The sequence below is a fragment of the Notolabrus celidotus genome, chromosome 12 (assembly GCF_009762535.1).
Source record: "Notolabrus celidotus isolate fNotCel1 chromosome 12, fNotCel1.pri, whole genome shotgun sequence".
NCBI lineage: Eukaryota > Metazoa > Chordata > Actinopteri > Labriformes > Labridae > Notolabrus > Notolabrus celidotus.
In genome coordinates, this window is record NC_048283.1 from 12909724 (window position 1) to 12931764 (window position 22041).

At 41.9% G+C, this 22041-nt stretch overlaps 1 protein-coding gene across 2 annotated transcripts in view; it reads right to left on the minus strand.

Moving 5' to 3' along the window:
- pou2f2a (POU class 2 homeobox 2a) overlaps positions 1 to 22041 on the minus strand; it is a 69643-nt gene that overhangs the window by 9481 nt on the left and 38121 nt on the right. The window contains exons 2-11 of one of the 2 annotated variants that reach the window (XM_034697236.1): positions 7680 to 7745; positions 6410 to 6444; positions 4344 to 4400; positions 3357 to 3476; positions 2822 to 3157; positions 2395 to 2500; positions 2180 to 2271; positions 1932 to 2081; positions 1678 to 1819; positions 1206 to 1354 (exon numbers count right to left, since the gene is read on the minus strand). In XM_034697236.1, the coding sequence (XP_034553127.1) occupies positions 1206 to 1354; positions 1678 to 1819; positions 1932 to 2081; positions 2180 to 2271; positions 2395 to 2500; positions 2822 to 3157; positions 3357 to 3476; positions 4344 to 4400; positions 6410 to 6444; positions 7680 to 7745 (1253 nt within the window). Of the gene's footprint in view, positions 1 to 1205; positions 1355 to 1677; positions 1820 to 1931; positions 2082 to 2179; positions 2272 to 2394; positions 2501 to 2821; positions 3158 to 3356; positions 3477 to 4343; positions 4401 to 6409; positions 6445 to 7679; positions 7746 to 12775; positions 12878 to 22041 lie in introns of those variants that run through there. The other variant, XM_034697237.1, reaches the window with a different exon arrangement.

A 22041-nucleotide genomic window follows, 5' to 3' on the forward strand; every position in this document is an offset into this window, starting at 1 on the left:
TTGGAGGGGACATATTGCCGAAAATTGACTTTAAAAAGGGTCAACTTGACCCACAACATAACAGGAGAGTTAAAGCATTATCAGTCCAGTTCAGTTATGACGGAATGATTCATTATCCATGGTCAATTAAAAAGCCACCTACATGCATATCAATTTATTTTAGAGCAATTTAAATGTAACATTTCGTTTTTGTGGTTCAACATTTTATTGTGTTTTGTCAGTGTTTCCATATACACAAAAAAAATCCACAATTATATCTAAGTTATATAAAATCAATAAAAAGAAAGACAAACAAAAAGGTAGATAGACATTAGAAAACAAACAAAATTAAAAAGGATAGCATTCCTATTTCTCTTGGTAATGTTTGGCATTGATTGTCATGGAACAGTTTTACTTCTCATAATCATGCTAGCATGTTGTTGAATGATGTACACTAGAATTAGAGGCCAGATTAATTGAACATCAAATATCATCATAGTCATCTTCTCTTATAATTTCCAGATAGGGAACCCATATAGATCTGGATACCTTAGTGTTTTTATTCATTCTGACAATCCTTAAAAAAAAAGTATATTAACCCTCCTGTTAAGTTCATTTCTCTGGAACAGCAATAATGTTCCTGGGTCAATTTGACCCGGGGCATATTTAATTATCGTAAAGTGTCAGAACCCAAAAAAATCCAAGTAAACATTTTTTTAATCTCATTATTAACTCCATTACTAACCATTTAAATCAATATTTGGTCCATTCGTGTTCTTTAACTCTCACAGATCATGGTTCAATGAGGATATCTCACTTGTTTTTCATGAAAATTCTTGTTAAAACTTTTTAAAATGTACATTGGAAAGACCTAAATATAAACACAATAGATCCACATGACATTGATTTTTGTTTAATCTTATTTGGAATTTTTTTTTTTTTTCTTATGAAGTGATGTTGATCAATTAACACGAGACACCTATTCTGTCACATGCTGCCCAGATTTTTAGGATGTTTTTAGCTGGTTTGGAAGGTATATATTGCCAAAAAAAGTGAAATGAACCATTTTGATTATATATCTTGATTTCACCTTCTAAGCCAAGCAAAGACGTTTCATAACGAAAAAATACTTTTAACATTTTTTATTTTTATTTTTGAACTTTAAAAAGGGTCAATTTGACCCACAACATAACAGAAGGGTTAAATAATGTTTTTTTTAATCTTACCGTCATGAATGCGCGTTCCAGGGCCACACGTACATTCGTCTCAATGCTGGTTCTCTTCTTTCTGCGGCGACCAGGCATCCCGTCAAAGCCCATAGAGGGAGACGACAGGGAGCTGGGGCTGGGCAGGGTGCTGTCTATGGACATGGTCTCTGAAGAAGGAAAATAAAACACACGCAAGGAATGTCAGACTAATCATACTCACGATAAAAAAGGTATTTTAGATATGATATGGAATGATGAAATGTACACTGTTTTGATATTCAGGTTGTTTTGTGGTTTTTGTATTACCTTGTTTTTTAGGTGTGGTTTTCATACAACCTACACACCACACAAGTTTCCAGCACACTCAAACACAAGCTCTTTTCTTGCTATTTTCTTGATGAGCTTTGCATTATTGTATTCTTGTGTGAAATGAATAAACCAAGCTAAACTTTACCAAAATGTAAAATGATGTGTCTTCACGAGAGCTCACCTGCATCATTGAGCCACTTCTCCAGCAGCGGCTTCAATTTGCACATGTTCTTAAAGCTCAGGTTGAGGGCTTCAAAGCGGGAGATTGTAGTCTGACTGAAGTCATTGCCATACAGCTTCCCCATAGCCAGACCAACATCTCCCTAAAGGAGAGGAAAAAAGGAGGAAGTGCAATTTAACACAAGTCAGAACACCAAGCATGCAGTGTTAATCCAACACTCAGATACACTTAAACAAAGCAGGTTTTTTCTCTACCTGAGTGAAGCCCAGTTTGATGCGTCTTTGTTTGAAAGTGCGGGCGAACTGTTCCAGCTCCTCCAGGTCACTGGGCTCCTCGGGGTGAGAGGTCACTGAGGTAACCGTGGTCATGCCTCCGCCACCGCTCACCTCCATACTTTTATCTCGCTGTAGCAGAGACAACGTCAGAGGATCGAAAGTGAGAACACCCTAAAGAGACCGTTTTCTTTTTCCACTGACAACAAACCGAGAAAGTTTCCTCCTACCTGTGCTTGGAGTCCCATTCTGGTCGGAGCAGACAGCAGGCTCCCTGGGTTTTGCTGAGGTAGCGAAATAAGATTTGGTGTCGATAGGAGTCCTGAGAAGAGAAAGCAGAATTATCAGTTTTACTCATCATGAAAAGGTTGGATTTAATCTTGAAATACCTTAAACTTATATCTGCCAAAATTACAAGCACCATTCCAGTAAGAGGTCCCCCCACCTTGCTGGCCTTGCTGTGCCTGTGGGAGGAGGAACTGGGCGGGAGACGGGAGCGAGTGGCCAGGCACTAGCACCAACTGCTGAATCTGCAACAGCTGTTGGATGTCCTGATCAGGGAGAATTCACAGAAAGAGAAAGTATAATGAATTCATAACGAAAGACAGAAGGATCAGTGTCACAATATATCATTAGTGTGTGAACTTTCCCCAGTTAAGGAGACACTTTCAAACAGGACAGACGTAGGCGGAACCACTTGTTATTGTATGAAATATGACAAGACAAAAGGAAAAATGTGTGCATACACACACCGTGGAAACTGTGAATCATAAAAAACACAATAGACACACGAGAATAATTGTTCCATGGTTTGATACTGGTTCCTCAATCAAGCCGCTCATCAGGAAGTGGCTGTGATTGGCAGGCAGTACCTGGGCGGTGAGCTGGATTGGCTGGGAGAGGGCAAGCTGGGGTGGCGGAGGTGGGACAGGGACACTCTGGGCGGTCTGCTCCTGTGTGCTCTGTCCCTGTCCCTGGGACTGCTGCTGGGCCTGCTGCCCTGCTTGTCCCACCTGCTGCTGATGCTGCTGCTGCTGGGCTTGCTGATTTGCGGCTGCGGCTGCCTGAGCTTGCTGATTGGCCTGGGCAGCTGCGTGCGCAGCGTGAGCGGCATGGGCTGCGCTGGACTGCTGCACAGCTGCAGCCAGGAGCTGGGCCTGAGCCTGCTGCAGCAACAACTGCTGCTGTGCTGGCAATAGAGCTGTCAACTGGCGAGGAGAAAGACGAGAGAGGAGGGAAGAGGAGAGGAGCGAAGGGAAAATTGAGATAAAGTAGAAAAGAAGGAAATGAACAGGGGAGATAAAGCAGGATATAAAGTGTTCAAAAAGCAGCACAAGAAAAGCAAGCAGAGTAAGAGCAAAGCGTGTGTGTGTGTGTGTGTGTGTGTGCATTTGCTGTAAATCTCACCCCTGCGAGTTGGGAGCCGGTCAGCATGAGCTGCGTGTGTTGCAGGGCCGTCTGTGAGGGGGTCGGGCCGTGAGAGAGAGGAAGGGCCGGAGACATCTCACCACATTCCTCCATCTTATTCTGTGAAGGAAACAGAAAACAGATATGGATTCACATGTAGAGTAGGACTCACTCAAGTAACATCATTTCATCTGAAACATCAATACTACATTTTGTTTCATTCCCTCAAAAAAATTCCCATCATCCCACCACTGAGAGGAGAATTTACACTGGTCCTCTCAGACAAAAAAAGACAGCAAGAAGCTGAAAAAAGCTCTTCTACAATAAGGAGACAGAGGATGAAAAAAGAGAGCAAATATTGAAAACAACAAAATAAAATACCTTCAAAGAACTTCCAAGAGCTGATCAGAAATATAAACCTACATGGGCTTACCTGGTTGTTAAAATTTGGTGTGTAATTTCAGGTTAAGCTCTTAATCGTTCACATGTAAGCTGATCAAAAATGTAACTCTAGTTTGTCTGAGGGAAAGAAAGCCCACTAGTGTCTTTTCTTGCACAAAAGGATGATCGTTTCTCCCTGATAGGGCATGTTTGAACTAGTGAGGGGGGGGACTCTTCCAGCTAACTGATTTGCATACGATTTGCATAAGATTTTGAGTGAGACATCATATTTTTTTAGTGTTTTATATGAGCTTTGGAAATCCCAGAGTGCTACCGTGTTCCAGCTCTCCACAGTGAATATGTTTACATTGGACGCTGGGTGGGGAGTCAACACATTATGAACCCTCAACGTCAAACACCACAAAAGAGTGCCTGAATGCACATCCATGAATACAAAGCTGAGGCAGCTTTACTGTCAATAAACCTATTGTGGGATGGGAGAACACAAAAGATGCACAAAAACAGGCCCAGACATACGCAGAGACATGCACAGGCAGTTAAGTAACATTCACACACGCATTTACACAAAGTCTCACACACTCTCACCTTGCTGCTGCTCAGGTTCGGTGAAAGAGGAAAGGGATTGACTTTCATTGACTGAGCCTGCAGGAGGGAGAGGAAACCAATATTCATGTCAGTAATCAACACTCAAAAAATTATCTTCACAGAATTTTTTGACTTTTCTATTATATGACACATTTTATTAATATAATCCTCATACAAAGAGAATATATTTTTGAATGTTCTTTTATTGCATTTTATTTTTCATATGAAATCATGAAGCACGTTACAAAAAAGAGCACAGACAAAAAGAAAAAAAACACTAAAGTGGGAGATATTGAAGTATTACATGATTAATCTAAGCTGAGAAAAGAAAATAATAATAATAATAATAATTCTCAGTCTATTCCAATGCAGGTAATTGATAACCATTCGTCGCCAAGATACACAATGAAGGGGGACCACTTTTTGATAAAGTCATCAAGGGTTCCTTCTAGTACATGGGATAATCTCTGGTAAGGAACAATAGATAACAATTTGTCGTACCATACTGACACTGAGAATATTTATTAAAATTAATTTTGTTCTTTATATACAATTTTATGAGGTTACTTATGACGTGAAAATGCAGATCAGACATCATTTCAAACTACTTTAATGTTGTTTGCTCCATCCTCCTTAAGTCACACATTATTCAGTCCTTTACAAATTATTTCCATACCTTATATTATTACTACTACAACAATGACTATCATATGACACATCTACTCTATTTTAGTATAATGATATTTATATTACATGTTCATTTTTGTATTTAAACACTAAACTATAATTTATATTTATGTATCCCTTCATTTACTCCATATACTCACATCAGCTGTTTCATACTGTGACACTCATCACGCCATTGTTACTGTTTTTCCATGCACACTGTTGAACCTACAGTATTATATTCATAATGCTAAACACTGTGAGTGTGACTGTGAGTTACTTTTCAGCCCGCGACCCCCAAAATATCAGTGCCAAAGAGTTGCGAGTTGTCCCTCAAAGTGATGTAATGTGGCTTCATTGAGCTGTTCTGCTGAAAATTTGCTTACCTATATGAGCATGTGTCTGTGTTGCCTGTGCCGTAATGCATTAACCTACTGCTACCGATGCTTTTGATATTTATCTGCTCACTAACTCTAAACTTAGGAGTCATCTGGCAAAAAGAAAGGCAGAAAACTCATTACATTTTCTATTTTCAAGGTTTTATTTCAAGTTTAGCTACTATTTTTGTCTATAGTCTTTACTTTAATGGGTAAAATATACAATTTTTGGATAACTTTAAAAAAAAAAAACATTCTGGAAGACATCTCACAACCCTCCATTTGTGTCTCGCAACCCCCCAGGGGGTCCCAACCCACACTTTGGGAACCCCTGGTTTAGACAACTAAGCGCAGCACTGTGCAAGAACCAAATATCCATACATGAAAGGTGTATACAGTGTATGTACTGAACAACAGTTCTTAGTGTCGGGTTCTTGTATTGCTTGTGTTCTGATGCTGTCTGGGTTAATCATGTTGGCTGGATCTTTGTGTTGTTTGAGGTCTTTTCTGCTTTGGGATTCTTAAATTGTTGGATTATTTCATTGTTTGTGTTTCTTTTTTTTAAATTTGCTTGCCTGTCAAAACACAAAACCCTTATTTTTAAAGGTGTTATATAAATTAAGTTATTATTCTTATTCTTTCTTACTATTCTCTCTCTTGTTGTCAGTATCTGTCCATTTCCCTTGCATTTTTTCATCCCTTACTGAATTACCCTCATCTCTTACTGGGAGCTGTTGCAACAAGTGAATTACCCCCTCTCAAGGATCAATACAGTACATCTTATCTTATCTTTTGTTCACTTTAATTGAACAAAACAAGCAAATCAACATCTCCCTTCCCTTAGAAATATTGGGATGCACGTTTTTCCACTATTTTTCACACATTGTGTTGATAATAGCAATAAATAAAAGGGAGTTGAGAAATTTGAAGATAACAAAGATCTGTGGTTTGTTGTTGGCAGATCAGTCGTGTAGGTGAAAGTGGTTGGAAGATATTCATAATGATCACGAGAGTCAGACGTACCTGGTGATTTGATTCAGGTCCATTCCGCTCTGAATCTGTGTGGGAGGGAAAGGAAAGAGTGAGAAAGTGATTAAGTGTTAGAGCACAAATAATGCAATACAAGTCTTATCACATACAATACATATAACACGTAAAAAATACAAGAGCGTTCTTCATACAGTGACACAAGCCTGGTTAGATTACTTTTTTGTGACATAAAAATACAAATAGTACCATATTCTTTGTTATTCTGGTCATCACATTTTGGGTATTCCTTTAATTATTTAGAGTAATATACATTAAGATGGCAGTATGTGTATTTGCTTCGAGTAAATAAAAAAGACTTATTTCAGGGTACTTTTACCTTGAAATAATCAAAAAAATCTGCCAATAGAACAAGTGAATATTTGTTTGGTAAGATTTCTTAAAATAAGATGTAATATTAGAAAACTCTGATCTTAAAATTAGCAGGGAAAACTTATTTTAAGCAATATTTTACCAGAATTTTAAAGCTTAGTGTCTCAGAATAAGACAGGAATGTTAACAATTAGTATTTTTTCACTCAGAAAAAGATTTTTGTACTAATAAATTTCATGTCAACTTATTCATTTGCGATATATTCACCTTAATTTGAGTTGTATTAAAGCGGCTTCTCTAGGTTTAAGACCATCTTGTACTTGAAATGAGATTCCAAAGTTTAATTTGAGCATTTTGAGATATAATGTCTTCTCATAGTTAGCTGGATATACTAATATTCAGTCAGGTTGTTTTTTAGGATAAGCCAGCTTTGCTCCAAAGTAGGTGTTTCATTGTGTTCATGTAGTTTGAGGATGTATATTTTTTATCTGATTTAGAAGAAACAGTGCCTGAGAACTGTAACCCACCCTTAAAAAAACAACTTTTCTTTCTTTCTTTCTTTCTTTTATCAATGGAGCTGTTTTCTGATAGATTCTCCGATAAAATGCATTTACTTAAATCCAGTATAGGGTATGTCTTAAATCAAGATAATCCGTCTTCTAGAAATAAGATCTCAGCTTGAAAAATGTATGAAATGTAAAATAAACCTTGTGTCTTCTAAATTACAACTCAAAACAAGATCATTTCAAGATTGTTTGACTTCACAAGATATTTAAGATGCATTGTCTTAAAACAAGTCCCTCTACCTTGCTCAAATGTTACTTGTTAAGTAAATTTATCTTAAATCAAGTGGGATAAGACATTTTGACTAAAAATGAGACAATTTCACCTGGTAAGATTTTGAGTTTTTGCGGTGTATAGTAGCGCATCTCACCTGTGCCCTCCAACGGTGAGTCAGCCCCTACTTTCTCCACCTCTCCTGGCTTTGACATCCTGATATCTGTAACAGAGCACACACACACACAATCAGTCAGCATGTTTAATTCTTATATCTGTGTTAGGCGAAAAGGAAAGTGCAGTGGAAAGCAGATTGGTAAATGTTTACTCGGCAGGTGATCATAATCTTGATGACAAAAGGGGAAAGAAGATGGTTAGGTTTTTAAGAGCTGAGTGTTTTCAGGTCACGACTGTGGCCTACACACTGTACAACAAACAACATGAATCACATGTTGAATCAAGCCCACATTCATTCATACTTTCCGAATCAGCGGTTTAACATAAGAGTAGGTCGAGAAAAAGGGTGTTTGATTGTTCTAAATTTAACTCAGCATTTTGACGTGGGAGACACTTGCCGCTAAAAATGTCTTCATGTTGTGTGTCATTCATCTCAAGACCACATCACTTCCTGGTTGGTACTGTACTGGGACAGCACCTATGGCTTCAGCACTTACAGGAGACATTACACTTAAAACCTTTATTGTTCTTAAACAAAGGAAGAGAGGGAGTTTGACAGCAAAGAGTGTAGGAATGATGGAAAATATTTAGAGGAGGGTGTTGAGAAAAAATATGTTAGAGTGTGTGGTTGTGTTTGTGTATTTGTGTGTGTGTGGAGTTTATTTTGTTAATCACAAAAATGTAATCATCTCAATAAAACGTGTTTTTTTATTCGTGTGAAACCTGAAACTGTAAGAAAACTTATTATGTCCATTTGAAACCTTTTTTTCTCTCTTCTTCTCCCTTCCTGAGAAGCAAACACTCTCTCTCTCTCTCTCTCTCTCTCTCTCTCTCTCTCTCTCTCTCTCTCACACACACACACACACACACACACACACACACACACACACACACACACTCGCATACAGCTACTTCCCTTTTGTGAAAACATGCAAATCTGCCCAACGACCAACTAATTATATCTGCCACCTGCATAATAAACTCTCAGTCTCCCTCCTCTTTTTTTTTCTCTTCTTTCACCTTCTCCTCCTCTTCATCTCTTCTCCCTTACTCCTGTTTTTCTCTCTTTGCAGACAAGAAAGCCTCTACAGCACATTTTAATGATCCCGCCAGCTTTTTGCTTTGCTTTATAAATATGAAAAAATATACGACTTAAATAAAAATGAAAACAAAGATCTCATTTTGCAACGCTGACAGCAATGGGTCAAGCATTATTTCCACCATTGGGGGGCAGCAGCGACACATGAAGCTCACAAAACTGAGCGACTGACCACTGCTGACCTGATGCACGTTTTTCATCACTACACCATCAGTCCAGGGCAACATTTATAAAGACAGAGAGATACATTAAAGCTTAATCCAAAGGGTAACTGGATTTGGGATGAAGATCTTGAAGGCTTTTCGTCTTTTAATCTCTTAACTTTTTTTCTGTTCAGTTCAATCCAGAAATGAAGAAACCTCCAAGATCTACAATCCTTCTGGATTAGACTTTGAATTATAATGACCTGGATGATGAGAAACCCTTGCAGATGTCTTAAATAAACATCTCCCTTACCAAAAGAGAAGAGTGTTATCTTTTTTTAGAACGGTGGACTTTGGTGCGTGCAGCATCTTCAGGGGAAGAAGGAAGTAGAATTTGCTGGAAAAGCACCACTTTGCTGCCACACTAGTTATAAGTCAGGGTCAGGGAACAAACATTCACACACACACACACACACACACACACACACACACACACACACACACACACACACACACACACACACACACACACACACACACGCACGCACGCACGCACGCACGCACACACACACACACACTAAAAATGACCGCAGGATTTCCTTCATGTAAACGGACTTCTGCAAAAAATCTATATCGGTCACTCACCATGTGCATGCAAAACATCTGGTTAATGTATTATGAGGGTCAATTTGTGGGTTTTCCAACGTTATAAATGGCACCTGCTCTGCAGTACAGGCCTCCCCATTGTTGCATAATTTTGGGTGCAAGTGAGTTACCCTGCACCCAAGTGTAAAGACTTCCACTTAGAATGAACACATTAAAAACTTTGACAAATTCAAACGCAGTAAATAAAATTAACCCTCTGTTTTTTTCTTGTATTAAATCGCTCTATCTTGTGTTATATGTGCAGTGTTCAGCAGCAAAGCCAAATCCACCATATAAAATGATTGTCCGTCTCATAAAACAGCTGCAAGGGGAAGTTCCCAAAGCACTGCGTCTTGTACAGTATACTGCCTGCTCGCAGGGGAAGGTGTGTATTGATTCATAGCTCAAAATGGCCTACAGACAGTAGCATGGTGGATAATGTGGTCAGTGATACAGTAGTGGGACAGTATATCAAGATGCTGTGTCTTTTTCTCACTTCCCCTCCCGACTTCCCCTTGTACCGGGTTGAACGCAGAGTGCTAAACCCAACACTTACTGTCAGCGCTGCTATTAATATTAGACTGCTCTCTCCCTCTCTTTCACTCTGTCTTATAGAAACCTCGCTCTCTTTTAGACACACTGCTGCACACACAAACACACAACTAGTTCCACTTGACAAAGAGCAGGGTAACATGTTTTGAATATTTCTTGACTTTTGATAGAAATAAAAATGGTATCAGGAGGTAAAGTTTCTCAGAAGTGTCTTCTTTTTTGTTTTGGGATGAAAAAAAACTTCATTTCAAGCAAGGTTAAATTGCTATGTGGATTCCGTCCCTTGTTAATCTTCAACACCACATGCTAATCTTAAAACAAAGCTCTGTGTTTATGTTCCACCCTATGGGGCTGTAGAGCCGCACAACTCTCTTGCTGTATCTTAAACAGGGCAAATGTAATGCTGTATAATCCTGTGTCATGAATAAATGATGCAACAGAAAGGAACAAGGAACAACAAAGTGTGAGCTCAGTCTGGACTCTTTCTGTTATTCTCCTCTGGGCATTTTGGCTGAGACGAAACTCTGCTGCAACCCCCCACACCCCCCACCACCCCCCACCACCCCTATATCCCCCAACCGCCACAGGACACCAGGACACAACCTCAGAGTCAGAAAGGGTGTCTGGGAACTGGAGTCATCGTAACTGTTAAATACATAATTTTAAAAAATCAAGCAGCACTAAGAGGTGACCATTTTGATTGCAAAGCAGTATTCCTTATTTCAAATGTAAGAATCAAAGAGTGACAGAGAGACATCCGGCAAAACAATTTTCATTCATCTGTATAAGGGTCAAGAAATGATTCAAGGCCAACTTAGTAAAAAGTAAAAACATAACTTGAAAAAGACAGACTTTCTGAATAAAAACAAAAAATAACAAAGAATGAAAAGGTAAAAGGGATTTGAGGTGCAGGCTGTGACATTTCAATCCAGTTTGTACTGCTGAGACTGTCAGTGTGAGTTATTAGAGTTTAATTACTTTCTGTCTGTAGTGTCTACTACAAAAATATCCTAAACACATTTTAAATGAATGATAAGCTGCAAATAAATAGATAGATGTCATCATCTGTTTACAGAAATGTGTGCAGAATTATCTTTAAAAAAAAATCATTTCACTTTTTGAATAAATGCACATTGAGCAGAGAAGTTAAGTTTCTTATGAAGAATGCAAGAAGACCTTAGTGACCATGTTGTTGACAAAAAAAATTGCTTTATGTCAACGCAAGAGCCTAATAATATTTTCTCATAAGTCTGGTTTAATTTGTCACAATGCTGGACTGTTAAATCCACATTTACTCATTTTGTAGTGAGGGAAATAGAGAGATGAAAATGTGCTCCATCTTAGTACTAAACATAATGAATTATTTCTCTTTATGCACTACCTGTCATTGCTTGTTTATGTTTGCCCGCTCTCGTTCATGTTAGAGGCAATTTTATTCTGAGGTTGTGTCAGTCTGGTCGAAGTAAGTCACCAGAGGTCAGTGAATGCATCATCCTCAGATTTGACTCAGTGATTTTTAACTGATGAATCACCTTCTTGATAAACAATCAGGGCACCATCAAAGATGAGATCAGTGACATTTTAAACTTCATATCAGAACATGTAATGAGGAATCACGAGCGGATCGACATTTAAGACATGATTTCTGGTAATTGACGAGTCAGTCATGAGCCAGATTAGCTTTTACCAAAACTCTCCGTCAATTGAGTCTTGAGCTGACGGTTCTCTCAGCTGACCACAACAAGGCCGCAGGGGAGTCACATTTTGATCTGCTTTGTTTGAATATCAACGTCAAATACAGAGAACTGCAATTATTTTAAGCATTTCCCCTTTTGATTATCAGACTCTTTTTTTAAACAAGAACTTGGAAAAGTCCAATACTTAAGAAACATTTTGAGTTGATTCAAAGAAATTTAAATTTGAAAGAGAAGAAAGCATTAATCAGTGCAGCCAATCAGCAACACGCACACCCCACCATCCATGCAACACACAGAAACTTCACACCAGTCTGAAAGTTGTGAGGTGAAGAAACCATACCAGTTAAATATTCTTAAACTGAACACACATTTAACTCTGCCACAGTGTTCCACAATAAATGTAAATGTTTTTAACAAGACATTTAAAAAATAAAGGCAGTGATGAAAAATGCTGATCATACAAAAAAGCTGCAGGAATAATTGTTCTTAACTTTTCAACACTAGGAGATTTTAAAAGATTTTTCCAACATTTTCTAACAAATTTCCCCAGAAGCTGTTGTAGCATTTAGTAGTAGCGCTAAAACACACACACACACACACACCACACACACACACACAAACACACACACACACACACACACACACTGACGCAGAGTCAAATAGGCTATGGGCTGGCGAGGTGTCTGACCTTTCCCTCTCGCTGTGACAGCCGTCCATCCATCCCCCACATCTTTCTCTCTGTCCCATCTCTCGCTCTTTGATGTTCTCTAATTAGCCCAGCTTCTTAGACCCAGTGGCATTAATCAACAGTATAGACACAGTTCTACTTCTAACACACACACACACAAACCACACAAACACACAGCGCACACACGCCCAGCTTAATTGGTCTTGGTAAATGGAGGCCGGTGCAGAGAGGGCTGCACAGACAGTCACTCACCTGGCAACCACATACTGGAGAAGTCCTTTGCTGCTATCGCTGCTGTCTTGGTCATATCTGTGTGTGAGAGTGTGTGTGCGTGTGTGTGTGTGTATGCCACATAAAGAAAACTCTCACTCTCCCCTCTCTATGTCTCTCTAACCAAAAGGAGAGTGTTTTAAATCATATGGTTGAGAGAATCACTCTCTCTCTCCCCCTCTCCACAAATGCACATGACAGCTCACACCCCCAAGCCCCGCCTCCTACCCCACCATCCTGCACAGGAGGAAGTAAGCCTCAAAAGAAAAGGAACTCAGCACACAGAGGAGGGAGAAATAAAACAGCAACAAACAAAAAAATAAAGAATGAAAGAAAGAAAGGGGGACACGAAAGAGGTTTAAGGAGTGGGTGAGTGAGTGAGGGAGGAGATTATAGAGATAGACGAGGTGAAAAGAGGGGGATGACGGGTGACGATGGAAGTGATGGCGCGCTGGAAACAGACACTCACACACACGCTCACACACAGACAGAGAAAAACAGCGAGCTGACATTCTGGCTGAAGAGTGTGTGATACATTTGCACCATGTATGACCTGGTGTCGCTTTCAAAACCTTTCAAAACTCAACTATTTAGAGTTTTTTCCTCCATCTCTCAGCTATTTTAAAAAGCTCTCTTTGCCTGTTTTTTTGTCTGCCGTGACTCCTGAGTGTGTCTCAGTGATATCGGTGTGGACTCGTGACTGTGGGGTTGTCAGTGAGACATCAGTGGGTGTACGGTGGTCTGTGAGGAAGGTCGGCACCTATAAGAGAATAAGTGAGACATCATCCACTGTACCAGCCACAGCTCCTCTCTGACACCGCGAGGAAAGAAAGACGCAGTCACAACCCTCACTCACCACTGACCAACCCACAGCGTGGGCTGCACACTGATACTACACAGAACAGTACATGGGGGGGAAAGATGTGCACAAAAGTGGAACATTTGTAGATTAACTGCATGTGACCTGATATCAGTGTCGCCTACTAAGATTATAAGATAAAGAAGATGCTAAAAGTTCAAATTAAAGAGGACTGAAAAACTAGAATAGCAAATTTAAGAGGAAGTACTACCTACACTTTCAGAACTGAAACTACCAATGTGCTTCTCTGACAGTGTGCTGCCTCAACCACAAGGTGGCACTCTTGATTCTCTAATCCGGTCGAACGCACGAGGCTCCATCTGTGTGAGAGGAGACAAGGTGGACCACTGATCACACCTCCCTCCTTTACAGTCCTTCTCCTTTGGTCCGAGTTCACTAATTCAAAAGCTAACGGCAGCAGAGTTCCCAAGTTTAACCTTATAAATACTTTATGTGGTGATTTACAACAGGCCATGTACTGCTGCAGAGACGCTCACTGAGAAGTGCATACGGCACTGCGCGAGAGGGCCTCAACTTATAGAGAGACATCTTTTTATATCTGATCTTAATGTGAACTGTTGATCTTACACATTAAACAAGTTCACCATGAGGACAATATTGAGATCATAACTTTGGGGAGATAGGAAGAGGAAGTTTTTCTTATTGCACTTTCCATTTGGCATATGGCTGAATTTAGAGTTGGAAATAATGAGTCAATTAACAGTAGGTGGACAAAGAGAAATTACACCTGCAGTTAAATAATCCATTAGAAAGAGGTCATGGTGCCGGACTTTTAAAATGTATTTGCTGTTTTAAGTCAGAAAATAACAGGAAATTTAATTTTAAATGTTGGCCTTAGAGCTGGATAAAACAAGAAATTTTAAGAAGTCACATTAGAAAGTGAAAAATGTGATGTTTATTAAATGTTTTAGAATATTCTAAACATAAACAATGCATTAATTCATCTGAAGAATAATCACCACATGAACCAATGATCAGGATAATTATTTTTGATAACTTTGGCAGTTGTATCTTGGCAACTTCTTATTTTTTGCACGTTTCCATCTTATTCAACTTACTAATATTATTCAATGGAGTAATGTCACGATGGAATGCCTGCATTCTGGGCCTGAAGACAAATCTTCATTTTAACAGACAAAACTGGTCCCAGTGTTTTATAACATTCTGGGTCTGATCATTTGATTATTGGATGGGTTTGTTCGTCTACCTGTGATCAGCAGAGAGCTAAGTGTATTTGATGAAGTGTGTATGAGTGAACCCATCGGCCAGGCTGGTCCGAGGACAGTGACAGACTGCGCGTTGGAGAGGAGGCGTTCTCGGGTCGGAGGTCGTCTGGGTAGCCTGGCCTTGGCCGTGACCTTTGTTCAAACTCCAATCTACCCACATAACTACCAACGTGTGTGTGTGTGTGTGTGTGTGTGTGTGTTGTGTGTGTGTGTGTGTGTGTGTGTGTGTGTGTGTGTGGTGCATATTTGTTTGGGCAACTCCAATAGATGGTGGAGCTAAGTGTGCGTTGTGCGTGTGTTTATGCAAGTGTGTATGTCATGGAGTGTTGTATGGTTCATGGTCATGGGGGGCCTTCCTGCCCCAAGGAGGTCTGAGCCTTAGTTACCATGGAGACCGGACCCAGCCACACTCCTGCCCTCCTGCTTAAATGACATCGGGCCTTTGCCAATTGTCTCAATTAGAGCATGAATATCAACACACGCAATATCAGAATCAATATTTTAACTTTTAAAAAAGTGCATTAAAATTCTGAATGAGGATTATGTAGTTCAGATTTTTTTGGGAGGGAATATTAGATTTTTTCACGAGTGTGTTTTGACCACCGCCAGAAGTTATGTTTGTGGGGATAATAAGGAACACATCAAGACACACACACACATATATATACACACACATACAATCTGATAGTGGGACCCCAGGGAGGAGGATGGGGGAGGCTGGGGCCTCTAGAGCGCCATCAATCACTCCACTGTCAGGGAGGGAGAAGGAGAGGCAGAGAGAGAGCGAGGATGGGGGGGGGGGTACTAAGGGGAAGGAAAAAGTGGAATAGTAAAGAATAAAGAAAAAAATAGAAGAAGTGATAGAAATGAAGGTGAACAACAGGAATAAAAGATGAGGAGAAAGGTCGTTAGCTGCAGGACGGTTGGAGGAGACTGTGTTTCTAATGGGCGTTGCAGGGACAATTGCGGGGTTTCCAACCAGTTCAGCGTTTCCTCTACGGCTCGGGTCCTCCTATATCTAGCGCAGCCTCAGGCTGGAGCACACACAGGCTCTAATTCATATAATCCATCATATTCCTCTGCTTATAGAGGGGACAGAGAACAGATCAGTGATGGCACCCACCAAGTCCTGCACAGTCCAACTGCAGACTCTATCTGGCAAGGTGAGAGGTTTAAAATCCAGTCCTGTGTATAGGTGTGTGTGTAGTGTGTGAGTGTTGGTGGTGTGTGTGTTTGTGCAAGGTGTAGCCCCATTGAGGAGTTGCAGGATTATAAACAGTAGGTTCTAGCAGTGTGCAGACTTACCAGAGGTTGAGGTTTTGTATGAGAAGCAAGCGGGGCTAAAACACACTCACACTGTTGACTGCCATGGGACCAGTGGCCATCTCACACACACAAACACACACACCCACACACAACCGCCCACACCTTTACAACACCTATTCCTCTCCCGTCCTAATACCTCTCAATCGCTCCTTTTCCTCTGGCCCCTCCACCCCTCCATCCCTTTCTCTCTCTCTTACACCGTTCCCCTCCTCTCTATATCATCTCTCAGCCCATAGGGAGCCGGGCTTGTCTAGACAGACACGGCTCTCTCCCACGGCGCTACCAAGGTTGAAGCTCAAATCTTTTTCTTTCGCTCCCATCACTCCCTCCTCTTCTTCTTCTTCTTCTCCTTCTTCCTCTTCACCTGACACAAGAGTGGAGGGTCTACTGGGAGGAACTGGTGGCATTCAACGCTCAAGGAGTGTCAAGGCCACTTCAGAGTGAGATGTCCACTCACACCAGCTGTTGTGTGGGATTAGATTCACATTCTCTTAATGAACATGTAAAAACTAGAGAACTTAAGCGTTCTCTGTTTTTGTACTTTTTCACCCCCTCCTCTTTCACCCTGACCTGCCTCCTCACCTGATTCACCTCTTTTCTCTCAAACCCTCTCCCTCTCCTCATCATCCCATTTTTTTTACAACTACCTTCTTTCCTTTCTCTAATTCAAACTTTCTCTTCCCCTCTTTTCTCTGCCTCTCTTTCTCTCTCAGACCTGCTGGTCAGCAGCAGCCGTGACATCACTGGCCACTGTTCTCCACTCGGATTGGACACTCGGCCACGTTGCCAGGCAACAGCAGTGAAAGGTCTCGGTGTGAGCGTGTGTGCGGTGTGCTTGTGTATGTGTGTGTTTATGTCTGTTATAGCTACGTGAGTGAAAGGTGTGTGAGCGATTTTTCCTCGCCTTGCCCTTTATCTGTGCATGAAGAATGATCAGAAACAGATCTACTTCTGCGCTCCGTCTCAGATCAAAGCATGTAGATGATGGCCTGCCTTGCCACAGTCCTCCACCACAGAAGAAGAAGAAGAAGAAGAAGAACAGAAGAAGAAGAAGAGCAGAGGCATGTGTGTGCATTGCCTTAATGAAAAAGAAAGATGCTACAATGTGAGCGCGTGTCAGTGTCTGCACTTGCGTCGAACCAAATAAATGTGTATGTTGGTGTCGAATACGGGTATCTGTCTGTGCGTTGTGTGTGTGTGTGTGTCTAAATGTGTGTGTGTAAGCCCCCGGGAGCGGGTGGTTATTGTATCTGACACAGCGGCTCTTTCTCGCGCCTCATATTTCTGGGCCGATCGATTCCTCTGACTCCCGACAAGACAATAATCGCACCTCCCTCTCTCACTCCATCACTACCATTATTACTGACCTCCCCAGGGAACGAACGGGGTGGAGGGAGGGAGGCAGGGAGGGAGGGAGGGAGGGAGGGAGGGAGGGAGGAAGAGAGGGATGAGGGAAGGAAGAAGGAAGAAGGAAGAAAGGAAGGTGCAGGGAGGGTGAGGAATGAGAGGGGGACATGGAGTTGACAAATGAGCCTATGATGATGAAAAAAGCAAAAAGGAACAGTGTTGAAAATGAGGCTGGAAGAGTTGGCCTGGAATCAGGAAAAAGAGAGTGAGAGAGAGAGAGAGGAGGTCGGGATGCGGTGAGAGACAGAGAGGACAGAGCAAGAAAGAAAAAGGTATGAGGTGAAGAAGTGAAAGGAAGAAGAGACAGCTTTACAGGAAAGGACAGGAAGGAAGGAAGAAAAAATACAGACGAGCAATATAGATCCCGGCTACAACGGAAAGGAGGACACAAGTGAAGGAGTGCAAGGAGAGGAGGGCCGAACGGAGGGACAATAACTGAGAGAATTAGTGGAGGAAAGATGAAGGATTCGCACTATCTTCTTCTAATAAAGGAGAGAATGAGAGACAGGACCGGGGGAGGGAGATGGAGGGGGGGAGGGAGGGGTGGGGGTTAGACTGAGGTGAAAGAGAGACAGAGAAATATCTAGGAATACACACACACAAACACACACAGACACAAACACACACATAGAGCGATGGCTGTAAGTGTGGAGGTCAGCGCTCAGAAATATTATTAAATTGACAAGAGTACAATAGTTGATTGGCAGGCTGACTCCTGCACCGCCATTCAGTGGAGAAGAATGGAAAAAAGGACTCACACACACACATTCACACACATATACACAAACAGAAAATGCATGCACATCTGTAGTTTCACAGCATGTAGAGATATATACACACACTCACTCACACACAATGTCTTTTGTCTGTTTTGTGCCTGTGTGTGTGTTGCCTGCTTGAGCCTGTCACTGCTGTGTCTCTATGCTCTGAATCCAGATTACATTACAAGTAATTGGCTCTCAATTCAAGGGATTGCTGTTTGACCCCCTCACCCCTCTCTCTCCCTTTCTCTCTCCCCATCCCCAACATTTTGCCTCTTTCTCTACCTCCTCCTCCTCCTCACTCAATATTCCTCAGCCTCCTCTCTACCTGTATCGCTACATCCATCTTTCTTTGGGTGCATCCTTCTCCCCCCCTTGTGACTCCTTTCTTTTCCTTTCCTTATCCCTTATCTTTCTCCCCCCCACTCCACACCACACTCTCACTTTATCCCCACATATAACTATCCTTCCGTCCCCCTTTTCCAACCGGTTACCCTCCCTGGTCGTTTTACCTCTTGCGCACCCTCTCCACCATTTTTGCCACTTTTCCTCCCTTGTCTCTCGCTTTTCTCAGATAGTTGGGGAAACAAGGAATCTATTGTATACTTTATTCATGCGGTATTTATTATGGAGAGATAGCTGTTCTGTTATACAGTCGGGGGGATACTGTGTGCATTTAGGGAGAGGGGTGAAAGAGCGATAGATAAAAAGAAGGAGGTAAGGAAAAGGGGGTGATAGAGGTGGTGGTGATGGTGTTGGTGTGTTGGGGAGGTGGTGGGTGAAGCAAAGCGAGGAGGAGGGGGGAGGAGGGGGGGGGAGGAAATTGGTCTGGCTAGCGGAACAGCTTTCACCTACTCTCTTCTCTCTATCTTTTCTCTCATCTCCCCTCTCTTTCCTCTCTCCCTCTCTCTAGTTCTACGCTTTGTATTCTGCAGAGATGACAGGGGGAAAGCTTTATTGCTCCGAGTTTTGTATCGATCGGGGCCCCTCTGAGGGGGAGGCCGGGGGACGCGCTGAGCAGGCCCTTCTGCAACGACCGCGGCTCCATCCATCCCACCCCCCCTCCACTCTCAATGCACACCCCCACCCTCCTCTCCTCCTCCTCCTCCTCCTCCCACCTCTTTCTCCTCCTCCTCCTCTTTCCAGACCCGACTCTTGCTTGCTAGCTTGCTCTGAAATTCAATTCAGGCTCTTATTCTCAAAGGTTAGGAGAGGGAGAGAAGGGGGGAAAGCAGGAGAGGAAGAGAGAAGAGCGATTGAATGAAGAGAGCTGGAGGCGTCTGGATTCTTCCCCTCCTGACTGAGGCTCTGAATGGAGCTGGGATCTGATAAGGCATAGCCCACAAATACAAACAGAGAAAAATGGAGGAATAGAGGAGAGCAAAGAATAGGCATGAGGAGTATAACAGCCCTTCTGCTTTTCTTTTTACTCCTCATCTTTCCATCTTCTTTCCTTTGCTTTCTTAGGTGCCCTGTCTTGTCCTCCTCCTGCTGCATCTCCATTTTTCCCAGGGGAGAATGACTTTGTTGACAGTTGAAGAATGAGCCGGGTCCGAGCATGCATAACCTCTTTGCTTCAGTCCTGTTAGAGGGACACTGGAGAGCTGGTAGAGACAGAAAGAACCCCTGAGATACACACTGAATGTTCTGTTTAACATATCAGTGATGTGGCAGATTATATTAAAAAATGAAGAAAAAAAAATACCAGCTTTAACAGAAATAGAAATCTAAATAAGAAGGGGATAAGATTTGATGTGTTTAAATAACAAATCACAGCCCTTCAGGCTTTTTATTCACCCTTCTGTTTGACCAAGCCTTAAATAAAAAGGGGGCAAGACCCAACGTCAAAGCGGAGCCAACTGGCCAAACACTTGACTCATACATGTCCATGTGCACACACACACATACACACACACACTCCACCACACACACCAACAGCCTATCCGTTAATGGCATGCACAGCACTGCAGCCAGGCTGTGGAGAAGAACAGATTGTCCATCAGGGGGTTACAGGGTTCAAGTCCATGACCAGAGGGCTAGAGGAAGGTTAGGGGGTTGTAGGTTCAACTCCCATGGGGCGAGGAGGATCCCTGCTGTCTCCCGTCCAACCCCAAACCCACCCCCTGAGGACAATATACCCCTCCTCTTTTTCCTCACCTTCTTCCACCCCCTTTTCTCCTCTCCATCCTGCTGCTGGCCCTTTTAAGCCCTGCTTAGGTCTGATCACACACGTGTAAACCTGAGCCTAGCCTCCAGACTCTCTCTGTTTGTCTCAGATGTGCACATGCACACGCGCACATGCTCCCAAACAGAAAACAAACAAACAAACAAACAAACAACACACACAAACACACACACACACACACACACACACACACACACACACACACACACACACCACACACACACACAAACACACACACACACACACACACACACACACACCCACACACGCAATCATACAGATAACTCACCAATGCACAAACATATTCATACGACTCCGATACCCCCTTACAATTCAAATACAATGATTTGCTCCAGCTATCTTCTCTTTTCCCATACTGCAGGAAATCATTTTATTCTTCCAACGGGCATTCATGATCGAAAGGGCTTCTTCCCTCTCAACTCCATCTCACTTACTCCTCTTGTGGTAAAGACCAAACAGAAACGCGGCGTTGCCTCGGCTATCAGCAGCAGCAGATGTGAGTGGATATGAGATATTTGTGTAAACATAGGATACATATACTTGTATATATATATTGTCATTGATATTGCCTGTGTGGTTTACGCGCCGCTCCAGATTGAGTTCAGTGATAGAGTATACATCAGAGACTTCTGCTGGATGCTGGATACGCGTCTGATTCATAGAAGAATACAAACACACCCTGCACACACTCACACACAGCACAATAACCGGCAGGCCTATAACCTGCCTTGTTGGCTGGATGCATTATTAAACACGCAGGATTTCATATGTAGAAACAGAATATGAATGCTGCTGGGTCCAGCTGTGGACATTGGTTTAACCGCTACAGACTCCACTCTGTTACATTTTACCTTGGCTTTTATTACACTTGATATTTACTTGATTTGTTAAGCACCTTATTTGCTTTATATTTGTATTCTGTTTCTCCTTATTGATATTCTAATACTACGTCTATGTTGTTTTCTCTGTCCACAAAACACTTATTGAGCCTCTGTCCATCTTGAAAGACAGATTCTCCTCTGTTGCACTTCATGGGTCTCACCTTTTATTTCCTTTAACGGGATTGCTTTTGGTGGGATATCTATGCTTGAATACAAAGTCAAAGGATGGTTCCTGTGTGAAATGTTGCACATGCACATCTTAAAGCCCACAGAGGCTGGGCTGTAAAAGTAAAATTAACAAAGCACGGATTTAGCTGCATTATTAAAGGGATGATGTTGAGTCATTCTTCTGCTCTGTAAGGTATCGGCTTGTGTAATAGCAGCATGACATTAAAATTTCTAGATAATCTCTTTTGAAGACAGCCAACCTGAAGAGCTGATGAGTGCACTGTAGGCGGAGGAACATGTGTGTGTCATCTGAAAATAGTGCAAAAACAAACAGGCTTTCTGATGGCAAAGTGTGCACTCTGCAGTGTCTGATAGCCTCACTTCCGTTACAGT